Consider the following 13,835-nt stretch of genomic DNA (forward strand, 5'->3'; position numbering starts at 1 on the left):
CAAGGCATGATGCAAAGTTATCATAGGGCTACGCAATGACATTCCTGGTCTTTACCCACCTGGGACAGAAGGAGCAGCACCTGTCAGGGGCAGCCAAGAATATGAGCAAGATCTATTTAAAAGGCTTGGTTAAAAAAAAAAGTATGTGTGTGTCAGGGTCACACATACACATACGTGCTTGTATATGTACAAAATACCTTTGAAGAAACATACAAGAAACTGATAACGGTGGCTGCTTCAGGGGAGGCAAACGACCACTGGCAGTGGGAGTAAGACTGACTTTTCCCTGCATGCCTTTCGTTTTATTTGAATTTTTTTTAACATGTGAAGGCACTATCCTTTCAAAAAATAAAAATTAATTTCAAATGCTAGATCTATTTGTGTAAGCAATATTTAAGCATATACATTTATACGTGCAGTATATGCCTCTTCTTTTTCTGGAAGAACATATAAGACTATTAACAGTGCTTATCTTTGGAAAGATGATTCTTTTTACGACTAAAAACTGAAATGCTGGCTTTCTCTTGCAAACGGGAAAAAGTAAGTGGAAAAACAGAGTTTAAGTATATGCTGAGTAAAGGAATATAAATTGCTTTTTAACGTAAACAGTAGTAAAGCCATAATTTGTGCTGTCTACGCACCCAGACAAACAAATTCCACTCCCCTCGTGAAGGCATACATGTTTTGTTCCAGGGATCTGGATTCACCTGGAACTACTGCCCCTGTGGCCACATCAATTGAAGAACAGACTCAGATGGTCTCAGAAAAAAGTCATTAACTGAAACTTCACAGGAAAGCAGTGCTTCAAAAAGCGCTTCAAAACCAGTATTCTACCCCCAGTCCCTGCAAATTAATACTTTCCACAAATCCAAACGAAAAAGAATATGTTCAAGTGGTATTAAGTAGTATTTTACTCTTAAGAACATTTGTAAAAGCTTAAAATAATGCACCTGAGGCTGAAGCCAGCGACCTTCCACAAAATTAGGAATGCGATTTCCCCCAGCAAACTGTTTTAAGGCATTTAATTCCAATTCATCTTCATGCCTCACATTTGAAATGTCGGAATTGTTAGGTACCAAACTGCAAAGTGTGTAACAGATTCATGTGTAATTGTAAATGGGCAAATACACTTGGGTAAGAAAACAAATCCGTTTTAAAATAAGGTAAATTGGCCGGCCCTGTGGCTTGGTGGTTAAGTGCGCGCGCTGCGATGCTGGAGGCCCGGGTTCTGATCCCGGGCGTGCATCGAGGCACCACTTCTCCGTCCATCCTGAGGCCGAGTCCCACATACAGCAACTAGAAGGATGTGCAGCTATGACATACAACTATCCACTGGGGCTTTGGGGGGAAAAAAATAAAATAAATAAAATCTTTAAAAAAAAAATAAAATAAAATAAGGTAAATTGTTCAAAATAAATGGACTAATTCGTCGTAAAAAGTCAAATATTAAGAAAAACAAATCTATCTGCACAAGGACACTGGGCTGCTTTGTAGCTAGTTACTGTCTCTTGCTAATTTTGAAACAAAATACCACACTTAATTAGCCAGCCGGATTCTCATCCTGCCTGCGCCTGATGGGGAGAAATGGCATTAAGAAAAAGACTCCCTCAGGCTCTATTAGTGCCCTAATGAGACGGCAGGGGAGAGGGGGCATTGGGATGAAGGCAATGCTACTGCCACACAGCCTTCAGAAAGTGCAGGATCCGGGCCTCCTGGACAAACGGGGTGCTCTCCACTACACACTGTCAGGGTTGTCTGGCCACAGCTATCCCTACAGGGTCTTCTGCAGAAAACAAATGTACCAACACTCCACACAGGCCCAGCTGATCGTGCAACCCTCTTCCTTTAAGGCGTGAATTACATCTGCGAGGGAGAAAACGTGCCCCTAAGACCACCTAACCCTTGTCAGTGATTTCATGACCAGCAACCAACAGATGGAAGGAGTATTGATTTTCACAAGGGCAAGAAGGGAGAGATTCTGCAAACTACAGATTGGTGAAGTTGACATCAACCCTTAAACAGATCCCACGGCTTATTACAGTTATTAAACACACACTTAGGAAAAGCGATCAATTCAGAAGCAAGCGTAGATTCAACGAAACAAATCACTTCAGACTATCTTTCCTTGAAAGGGAAACAGCAAATATCCAAGTTGTAGCAAGCTATGTGTTAAGGTCTCCTATGATAAACATGTTAACAAGATGGAGACATGTGGGCTGAATAATAACACAATTAGGCAGATTTAGAATTGGCTGGATTTGAAGTTGACTGAATAACTAACAGACCACTAGAGCCTAGAGGAGGTATCGAGAGGTGTGCCATGGGACTCCGTCCCCAGACTTAGTCAACATTTTCATCAACTGCGTGGATAAAGATCTGGAAGGGATCACACAATTCAAAGCTCGGAAGGGGCTATGATTATTGTGGATGACCACATCAGCATACCAAAAGATTTCAACAGACTGTAAAAACTGATCAAATCTAAATAAACTGATTCTTAAAGATGATAGATAAAAGATTTGGGACTCTGTTTTTGTTCAGATATAAGATTAGTGAAAAAGACTTTGGAGTTTTGGTTGACAGAAAGGTCAGTGGGTCAACATGGTATGACACGATAGTCAGAAAAGCTAATGCAAGCTCGGGCTATGATAATGTAAGTCTAGATAGTATCTAGAACAAAGGAGGTGATAAGCCTAACTTGTGTTTGAGGCAGACCACACTGGAATCTGTGTTCAGTCTGACTCTTTAAGAGAAGTCCCAGACAAACTTGGAGAGGGCTCAGACAGGAATGGCCAGGCTAGTGAGGAAACCTGAACCCACATGACCTGAGAAATGGTCAAAGGCCCAAGGGAATCCTTCATTTGGGAGAGAGAAGAGTTGTCTGCAGTTCTTTAAAGGCTGGCCAGTCCCCTGGGAGAGGATGGCTGCTGTCACAATGGTCTCCTCAGGACATAGTATATTGTGATCACTAGAAATGCTCCAGCAGAGGCTGGACGATCACTTGCTGGGCAAGCAGTCATGGGCTGGTGTAGATGATTCTAGTGGGCATCTATAATTCTGCTTGCCCAGCATTCTTATTCCCTCCCTCTGGTAACATATCCTCATTTTCCTTGGTGAGTCGCCCCCTTCCTGATGCTCAGTCCACCTGGTTCGTGACCCTACCCTCAGACTACACCCTACCCTCAGGTGTGGATTTGACTCAGGCTTGGCCAATCAGAGTATTACACACCCTGGTGTGGTGGCTGGTCCTGGGATTAGAGGGTGACCAAGCTGGCCTCCTTCTGTGAGGATTCTGAGAGGACAGGAAGCAAACCTAGAGCTGCTAGTGGTCCTCACATCACTATGAGGAACAGCCTGCCAGCGGTCAGGGCACACACAGAGACAAGCAGAGCAGAGAGACAGAGAAGGGCAACTTGTCCTGAGGACAGCATTTGAGCCACCCGTGCCTACAAGGTGACCTACACCTGGACTTCTCAGTTATAGGGGGCTAGGATCCTTTCGAACCCAGGAGTCAATACTCTACAGACCTAGATAAAGAGGAAAACAGGGATAAGAAAAGATTGGGAATGTGGCAAGGAGGCAGAACTAGAGACAGAGAAAGTTTAAATGAAAGGGAACAACAAATAAACGTAAGGGAAAAGGGAGAGGGGAAAAAGAGACTTGAGAGATATAGCTACCAAATACAATATGTAGACCTTGTTTGGATTCAAACGAACCAACTGCTAAAAAAAAAAAAAAGAAAATCATGAGATAATCAGGGAAATGTGAATACTGGCGGGATATTTGCTGATATTAAGGAATTACTGGATTTTTTAGGTATGATATGATATCGTGGTCATGTTTTTTTTTAAAGAGTTATTCATTGAAATGTTTATGAAGCAAATGATACGATGTCTGGGATTGGCTTCAAAGTAATCAGGTGAGGGGTAGAGGGAGTGGGTGTCCATGAGCTGATGACCGTTGCATCTGGGTGCTGGGGGCATGGGACTTCACTGTACTATATTCCCTACCTGTGTGATGCTTAAAGTTTTCCATAATAAAAAGTTAAAAAATTAATAAATGGCAGGAGAAATATGCACAGACCGGTATCTCTCCCAGCTCAAAAGTGAAAATAGAATCCATTCAGTAAAACTGAGCATCCAGTTAGTCAAAGGGATGGTCCAGAATGACTCCCAAAAACATGGATATGTCATCAAATCAACAACTGACAAGTGATTACCACTGTCCTGGTAAGAAACTGAAGAGAACCCAGGTTAGGTGATGGGCTGCTAGATGCAAAGAACCAGGTGCTGAGGGTGAGGGGATACAAAGAAATAAAAAAGCCAAGAATTCTCTCCTGTAATCTCAATAACCACAAATATGGAATAAAATACCCCAGTGCCTGGGGTAAACATTTAAATGGCACTTACTACGCACCAAGCACTGTTCTAAACGCTTTTCGAATATTAATTAATTTAATCCTTAACAACAACTCTAAAAGGTAAATACTACTATCTCCATTTCACTGGCCAGGAACTGGAGACACACAAGTTAGGTAACTTGTACCAAAGTCACATTGCTAGAAAGTGACAGAGACGGGATTCAAACCCAGGAAACTCAGATCCAGAGTCCATTCTCTCATCCACTACACAACAGATTTTAAACATTCACTTATAATAATGAAGTATTTTTAAAGGTCCGTGGGCATAAACGCTTTTTTAGGTTGTAAACACATGCCCAAAGCTGAGAAAACGCTGCCCTCACGCCCACATTTGCTCGCTGCCCTTCAGAGCTCAGAGGTAACAGTGTGATTTTTCCCCATTGCACATTGTTCCGCCCAATCTTTATATTTCACATCAAACTCTGAAAAATGAGTAACAGATGAGGCAGCTGTGCTGCGAGCCACCACGATCAAAAGAAAACTGTCTTGACCTGATCACGTATAAAGAGGGAAAAAAAGGCAATGCCTTCTGATTTTAAACACACTAAATCCATTCAGATTTTTATCCCAGGGATATTGACCCAAAAAGACAAATAAAAAAACTGTAAAACCGATTCATCTGGATAAAATTCTCGTAGGAAAACAAAGAAGGAAACCCTATCCCTCAAACAGCAAAACCCACCACACCCTGTTTTATGATTATGCAGCAATGATCCCAGATAAAGACATTATTTAGTAAGTAGAGATATTACTCGAATTTACCTGTACTTGGTGTCTGCATCAAAATAATCTAATGGGAAGTGGGTGATGGACGTGACGAAAAGGAATGCTGAACTTGAAGCTTCAATTGTTTTTTAAAAAGGGTTTTCTGAAGTGTAGTTCACACAAAAATACATTGTATATCTGGTCCAAGAGTTATGACCAGCAAGCAGCAGAAAATTTATGTTTGCTTTTAATCAAAGATGCCACAGAACAAAAGTTTCCATTACAGGGTTTCACTCCAGAATAACAGCACTCAGGCAACTTTCAATTACTATACTTCTTACTTGTCATAAAGCAGAGAGCACATGTTTGAGATTTCACTGGAAGTTAGAGCAGCAGTTTCTGAAAACCTCATAAAAGGGAGGACTGATTTAGTCCTAGGATCTCGGCAGGATACCTGAAGTTCAATTTTGTCTCTGAACAAAACCACTAAAGCAGCCTGGGGGCTTTGCATAGGTGGAAGGGGAGTCGGGGGCACTTCACTGGCTGATCTAAAAAAAAGCCAAATCATTAAAAAGCCCTTAGAAACCCCCCACCACCACCACCACCATGGAAAGGCAACGACAGAAAAGAAGTTCTGGCTCTCCTGTCTTCCAGGCAACAGCAAATGTTTTAAGCAGTTAATCTACCTCGATCTTATTTCAGAGTCTTCCATGCATATCTAGAGTGAATCCACGCTGAAAGCTATTTGTTGAAAAGAGAACTTTCCGCTGTCTCCTCTTCCCTGGAGAATGTTTGATGCGAAGATTTTTTAAGAGACAATTTCATGAGCAGAAAGGGCCAAGTTGAATTTAAGGGAGTTCAGCTGAGCCCTTTCATCCAACACTGTGACCCTGATCTAATCATCAGTTCTCTTTGCTTCAATTCTCCAACTCGAACACTTTGCAAAGTTAAAATGCTTAATATCCACTGATTACTAGTTGCTGGAAGAAGTAAAATATGCAGGCATTTTGAGTTTCTTGGAAGAAAGATGCTAGAGAACCAGAAACTATTTATGAAATATACAAGCATGGAATGATAGGTCTGCAGATACGAGACTAATTTAACGGACTAAGATTCTTGGCATTTCAAAAATGGAGAGGTGAGTCTTTTCCTATTTTTAAGCACAGAATTACAAGGCAATGGAGTGACACATCCACTTGCTCATTTAAGTGTTCTTTAAAGCACTCATTAAGAAACAAAAACAAACAAAAGGACCCATATACTGTGGGTATACACAATTATACAATTTAATTAAGGCCCAACTCTAATATTAAACGTTAAAATCAAGCTAAGGAATGGGGAAAGTGCACATTCCAACTCATACGATGTGGAAACTACCATGTTTTCAAGTTATCAACCTCTAGTCACACGCCTGCTTTCTGTGATCATATTATCCAATTCTCAGCACTTAAACATTGATCATCTTCCCCTCCCTTTGGTTGGTTTCTATCCTCAAAGAGCTTAAAGTCTAATGAAAAAGACAAAAAAAAAAAAAATCAAAAAGGCTAAGTGCTGGGTAGTCCGTGCACACAATCTATGGAAGCTCACAGGAGCATCCCACCTGGAGGGAAAGAGCAGGAAAGCTTCTTAGAGCAGGGAAACCAGGACTGAGTTTAGAAGTTCCAAACTCAGCCAGGTGGGAGGAGAGAACACTGCACAGGTGGGAGACGAGGCAGAAGAATATTCGGGGACCATGCTCTAGAGTTTGGACTTGACCCCCGAGGCTATGAAGAACTGCTGAAAAATTCCCAAGTAGGAGAACGACAAGATCAAAGTTGTGTTTTTGAACTTGTCATTCCACTCTGGAAACAGCCTCGAGCAGTGTTGCTCAAGGATGGTCTGCAGCCCAGTGCTTGTCCATGAGCTGTTTGTTACTGGTCCACAACATGGCAAGTACAGAAACGGAGAGTGAGCACCCAGCAACGTTTTCAGCAGCTCGACATTCTAGCAACACCCGAGCTTGTGATCAATGGGCTCATCTTGAACAGGGCAGAGACCAGTCTGTGTGTTATCAACTCAGTGGGGTGTTGCATGTGGTTCAAGCTGTATACAGTCATGTATAATAGGGCCCTACGGGTGTGTGACTGATTGGAAATTAACAAAACAAAACAAAACTGATCCTTGACTATAGACAGTTTGGGAAGCTCTGGTCTAGAGAATCATTTCAGGGATCAGGACCGGAAGCAAGGAGCCCCTGGAGAAGGATGCCGGTACACAGTGGTCCAGATGAATCCTGAACTGGAGCAGTGATGGTAAGGATGAAGAGAAGGGGTCAGAGTTAAGAGCCATTAAGGAAATCCAGTCAAGAAGACTCGGTGCCTTTTGGATGTGAGGGGCGGAGGAGAATCGAGGATGACTCCTGAGACTCAAGAACTCTTATTTACTTGTAAAATAATGGCAACATATAAAGCAACAGTACACAAGAGCTTCATGAAAGTCAGGATCAGCAAAAAGATTCTAAATTCATAGCCATTTTCTTTGAGTGCCTTTAAATAAGCATAATGGTAAATTAATGAAATACAGAAAACTAAACACCCTTGTGGTTAACACTGAGCACCTCTGGGAATTCCAAACATGAAAAAAGAAAACACATCCTACACCAAGCCTACACTGGAGCCCAGACTAGTTCAGGATGGGGCTAGCTAGAGCCCTGGAGCCCCAAGCCCCACGAGAAAAAAAAGACACCCCCCGCCCCGGAGAGATTTGTTCATGCCCCAGCCCAGGCTTTACAACAAAAAGCCTTCTTTCTCAAATTTGTGCAGATATTAAAACAAGGCCTCCCACTAAAAGGAAGAGTGATAAAAAGGTAGAAAAAAAAAAAAAAACTAGAATAGAATGAAATCAATGATCCCAACCTCAAAACCCACTGCTTTCCCCCAAGCTCTGGTTCCCATCCCCACCCACACCAGAAGACAAATCAATTAGCAAGAGCTGTGGACAGCTTGTCAGTCAGGCCTGTGCCGCTAGGTGAGTACGAAGCCCGCAAGTCTGAGCAAACCTATCCTACAGCATTCCAGAGCTGGGACGGGAGGCGGTTCCCTTCAGGGGTGAGGTTTCTACTGCTCTGGAGATGGGGCGCCGCCCATTTCCCACAGGGAAGAGCGGCAATCCTGCACCCCCCACGCTGCCCAGATTTAAGCACCCAGGATCAGCAGAAGACACACCTAATGGCTCTGGCAAACCACAAAACCATCACCAAGTACATAATTAATCTCTCTCAAGCAGGGTGCCTCACCATCTTCAAGTTGTTACCCTTTCTCATGCCCAGGCTTCATCGATCTGCTGTCTCAGGTTTCACTGGCAAATACAAGGATGGAGCTCAGTAATTATCAGTACTTCAAGGAACAGTATTTCTTTACATTCATTTGCTTTTGTTTCATTCTTCTAGTTCTTTCTCCTCAATTATAATCTCTTCTAGTGCAATTCTTTCAACTCCTTCACCATATCCCCTTACATGCTTGTAAAAGTCATTTGTTTGAAAAGTTAAAAAATACACCTCATAACAGTTTTGCAATTCTGTAATGTGATATATTCCAAAGACTCACGCTATGAAATGAATTACTAGATTTCATGATAATTCATTAACAAATAATGATAGCTAGCACTTATGGTGCACAGACTACACGCCAGGCATGTGTATGTTATCTTGTGTTGTCTTTACAACAATCCTGTAAGGCAGGTGCTATTATCATCTGCATTTTATAGCTGAGGAAGCTGTGGCACAGAGATGTAAGGTAACTTGCACAAGGTCACACAGCTAATAAACGGCAGAGCGAGGATCTGAACTCAGGCAGATGGACCAGAGTCTGATTTTCAGCCACTACACTAGGCAACTTCATTATGCAGAGAAGAAAAATGAGATTAAAATATACATTACACATAATGGGACGAGGAAAAAGCCTCTCAAAGAAAATTGCTCTTATTACTTTAATTGGACAGTTGTCTTTTATTAGATGGATCCAAGTCCTGGAAACACAAGCAACAAGGGGAGCCTGTCCTGGCTGGTCCAGTCTCCTTACGTAGAAGGCAGAAAACCCCAGTTTTCAAAGCCGTGCCTTTTTGCCATCTTTTACCACCTCCAAAGTGGTCTGTCAGGGTCATGGAAGTCATTCTCTTAGTGGCTAGGGCATTTGGATTTGAGGAAGGAAGAGCCGGGAGAGATGGAGCTGTAAGACTCTTTGGGTTGGTACCAGATCTTGCCCCATCCAAAGAGCAAAAGGGATTCAAGTGAATTCTAGGCCAAGCCTCTGATTTAGTCTGAACCAAAAGAGCCACCCAGAGCAAGCAATCCCCGTGGGGTAGCAGGCAGATTTCACTTCCCCTGGCTGGAGCAGGTAGACCAAGGGATGCTGGCCCTGAGCCCCCTGACACTGCCTCCCTCCCACTCCGACTTTCTCTTCCCCTTTCTGTCAGGCAGGAAGTTCTGGGACCAAGCCAGACTCCAGTAAACCTGTCCAGCACAAGACCAGTGGTCCTGCACCCTTTGATGTCAGAGCAGCCGCACTGACCAAATGTTCTCCATCAGGCATCCAGCCCAGGCATAGCTGAGTCCTGTGGCTTTAAAGCCAAACCCAGTGCTCTCCTCTAGGGTGCTGAAGCGGATCCTAGAGATAACTCTCCAGTTTTGACAACTAAGTAACTTACACTAATCTAAAGGGATAGATCAAATTCCAAAAGTCTAATTCTTCACCACTTTCCAACTATTCATCACATTCGCTCTCGCCAGAAATCTGAAAAAAGTCTACCAACAAAACAAAAAAACAACCTACTTATTAAAACAAGTCTAACTGCCTTAACTTCAGGATTATATGTTTCCTGACAAAACTGCTCTTACAAACGCACTCAAAGTTCTATTATCATCCAATTACAATTTCTATATAGTTTTTTATATGTGTGTGCTTGGAAGCCAAAAAATGAAGGTCCAATTACTTTTGCACCTAACCGCTAAAGCAAGTAGAAACAGGACAACCTTCCACAAAGAATTTTTTTTAAAAGATGCTGGAATTCTGTTATTTGGTGTTTTCACACAGCTCCTATCAAGGTGAGAGGAGCCAGGCAAAGCACAGGCTTAACATATATATGGTCATCCCCAGACTTTCTTACTATATAAAGGGGAAATTAATAAAAGAAGAAAAAAAAAAGAAATACCACATGGCATTTTCTTTCCCCACCATAATTTTTCAATTTTCTTTAGAGAAATGCCAGCCAATAACTAATTAGAACCATATCCTTTGTTATCCCAATGGGACGAAGTACACAAAACGGTTTTAAAGAACAAATGTTAATGAGAACTTAAAAAAATTAGTAATCTGGAACTTTGGTTTCCCTTCAATGTAAAACAAAATTCTCTTCTTTAAAGCTATTTTTACAGTTGGTGAAACAACATGAACAGGGTCCATCAACAAGACGGTTAAGTGTCCACCCATCCAGCACCCAACTAGGGGTGCCCGGGGCTTTTCACTGTTCCTATCATGGAATGAGCATCACAATCTCACAGACTTCTAAGCACCCCAACTTCAAACAAGAGAGACAAAAATTCAAAGTTACAGAAAAGGAATTTGTTCTACATCTCTTTGGTTTCCAGGGGAAAAATAGTTCCTTTCAAAGTGAGTACACAGCTTTTGTAATTTCCAAGAGTATGTTTTCCATAAGAAACACAGCTGGAGTCTTTTTACCTGGTATATCACCAGGAATAAGAATGGCGTCAGATCGTGAGCTACCTATTCATGAACATCCAGAAGCAGAAACCACCTTCTGGAAAACTGCACTTGCTTTGAGAACAAAGTGAACTATAGAATGAGTCAGAAAAACTCTAAACAAAAAATAAATTTTTAAGATGCAAACACACCATGATTTGGGCATGTGCAGCATCCTGAACTGTATTTTCAAATGAAGGTCTGCCCATGTCATCCAGACTCTCATCCTGGTGCAATCAGCAGGTCCACGCTAGGGTCACAAAACACCTTTTTTTGTGCAAAGGGACTGACCAGGGCATAGATAACCAGGCGCAGCCTACGTCATATCAAATTCTCTCCTTTTTTGAGAAAAAGCTCTAAGTGTTTGCAAAACATCTCAATTTGCTCCGTATTTTTCATCCGTATCCAGCAGATTTGTATCCCCCACTGTGAAAAACACAAGAATAGGCCTTAAGTCTGTAATATTTTACCATCATTGTATGTTTTCAAAGCTAGAAATCATCTGTTTTGCCCAATAAGGACGTTATTTTACAGACTTTGATCTACAATAGAAACTTGCCATAACAATGAAAACATTTTTCAGTAAATCACTTTCTGAACATTATTCTTCCACCAAAGGATCATAAAAACAACCACCAAGGAAAACAAAGGGCTCCCATATTTTAAAGCAAAAAAGGACTGGCCACTCATATTCACGAACTATCAAGCATATAAATCAAACACGGGCAAAATCACCTAAAAAGTGGTTTAATGGCAAGTGTGTGGTTAGTGAGCCGCTGTTTTTCCAATGTTAACTTTATAAACTGTATTTGTTAAACTGTATTTCATACTTTAAATCCTAAGTCTGTACCTTACACTGCTTCGTGATGGATGATTTACTCGTGACATTTGGGGTCACAGTATAAGCCGTGTGCTCTCACTAAATCTAAATCATGCTTCTCAACAAGATTTTGTACACATAAATGAAACACATGGCATGCCCTTACCATCCTCCCTTGAGGAACCTAAATGCCCAGAATAGCCCTTCTCCTGTCCATTCCATAAACTGGGATTCTCCCCAGAAGGGGAAGGGACTGTATTCACACGTTGCACTGGCACACTAATTAAGCAAGAGCACTCCAAAACTTTTTTTTTGACTCATGACAAAATTTCCTGAGTTGGTTTTACTAAACCAGACATTTTCACCCAAAAGAAACACTCAAAAATCCAAACTAATCTCAGCGGCAAACTAGGAGGAATGGAAAGTTGACAGTGAAGTATAAATTTCCCCAAATCCTCGTTCTTCCGGTCGATCTTCACCTGGGGGACCAGTTCAGCATTTAATTCGAAGTGTACCAAGACGACAGTGGCCCACCAACCAAGCAACCAAGATCTACAAGGACGAGGCTGTTCCTGTGCCTGGGAGGCATCTGGGGAGGATGGCTGGACAGCCAGACAATGAAAAGCTCCCCGGTGGCCACTAGCTCAGCCCGGGGGGCGGAGGGAGGGCCAACGGGAGAGGCTAGAGCTCCCTTCTCGCCCACAGCCACGGTCAGCGGCCGCCTCCCCAGGGCGCCGGGCGGCCTGACCTCGGCCTCGGCCTCCTGGTGCCCGGTCACAGGGGAAGGGGGCCCCAGGAAAACAGATTTCTCTCGGAAAGAAAGGAAACTTCCTGGTTCGGGCATTATGGGTAGGGGGCTGGCGCCCGCCCCCACCCACCTCAGGTATCCGCAGGGAGTCTGGAGGCCGAGGGAGGAAGCGGCCCCTCCCCGCGCCTCTGGCCGCGGTGGGGGTCACAGAGTCGGGACCCCCGAGCGCAGCCACCACCTACGCGAGGCTCCCACCATGTGGGCTGGAGCTCTCGACTCCTCGGGACGCGAGCCGGGGTCCAGGGCACCGAAGGGTGCCCAACTTCGCCCGCGGGCGCGGCCTGGCACGGGCACCGAGGACTTGCCGCGGGAGCCCCAACGGCGGGGTCCTGGGATGGAGAGCGGGCAGAGGCAGGGGACACTGAGGGGCAGCAGAGAAGCGCGTGCAAAGATGGAGGAGAGGGGCAGCAGGGTGGGCGGGCGCGGGGCGGCGAGGACCCCGCTCCCCCGAGCGCGCGGGCTGCGCACCCAGGCCGGGGGCGCCGACGAGGCCCGCGCCGCTCACCTTCCTGTGCTTCTCCTTGTAGGGCAGCGCCAGCCACGGCATGTCCCGCACGAAGTCCTGCCACTGCCGCTGGTCCTGGTCCGAGGACACGAAAACGATCTCCAGGCGACGCCGCGGCTCAGGCTCCGCCGCCGCCCCGGCCCCCGGCCCCGGCCCCGGCCCAGCCCCGGCCCCCGGCCCGGCCGCCGCGTCCCCCCGCAGGCGGCCGTAGAAGGCGGCCAGGCTGGCGCTGAGCTGCGCGCAGGGGGCGCTCAGGCTGCAGCCGAAGTAGAGCCCGAGCAGCGAGATACCGCGGGCGCCCAGCGAGTGCACATCCACCTCCTCGCCGCCGCCCGTCACCAGCTTCTCGCCGAGCAGCTCCTCCAGGAAGCCCGACATCCTGGCCCACCGCAGCCCGGGCACGCGGGCGGGCAGGCGGCGGCGACCCCGCTCCCTCGGTCCGCGCGGCGGGCGGAGGCGGCAGCGGCGGCGGCGGCAGCGGCAGCGGCAGCGGGCGCGGGTGAGAGGAGAGCCCCGCCCGCCCGGGCCCGCCCACGCCCGCCCACGCCACGCCCCCTCCGGCCCGCCCTCGCCACGCCCCCTCGGTGGCCGTCCCGGGCCGCGCGGGGCACGGGCTCCCACCGCGTGGCCAGAGTGCTCGGGAAACAGCCCTGGCGAGAAAGCTGGCCGGAAACGCGCACTCTGATGGGAACGCCCGGGCCCGAAGTAGAGACAGGAGAAGGGTCCGCTGAGCCCACCTGTCCCAGGCTGCAGTCCGCGCGGAGCTGGACTTGGCCTCCCCCCTCCCTCCATTTCCTCTCCCCTCCCGAATTCTGCATGCTCTCCGGACTTCTCCAAAGATT

The 13,835-nt window shown here is 45.6% G+C and overlaps 1 protein-coding gene across 1 annotated transcript in view; it reads right to left on the reverse strand.

The window, feature by feature from the left end:
• The window catches only part of NXN (nucleoredoxin), a 145,151-nt gene extending 131,715 nt beyond the window's left edge, over positions 1-13,436 (reverse strand). The window contains exon 1 of the mRNA XM_014789723.2: positions 12,994-13,436. Within this exon, the coding sequence (XP_014645209.2) occupies positions 12,994-13,371 (378 nt within the window). The 5' untranslated portion in view covers positions 13,372-13,436. The remainder of the gene's footprint in view (positions 1-12,993) is intronic.
• Positions 13,437-13,835: the final 399 nt, after the last annotated feature.

The sequence above is a fragment of the Ceratotherium simum genome, chromosome 16 (assembly GCF_057802395.1).
Source record: "Ceratotherium simum simum isolate JZ-2026a chromosome 16, ASM5780239v1, whole genome shotgun sequence".
NCBI classification, from domain to species: Eukaryota; Metazoa; Chordata; class Mammalia; order Perissodactyla; family Rhinocerotidae; genus Ceratotherium; species Ceratotherium simum.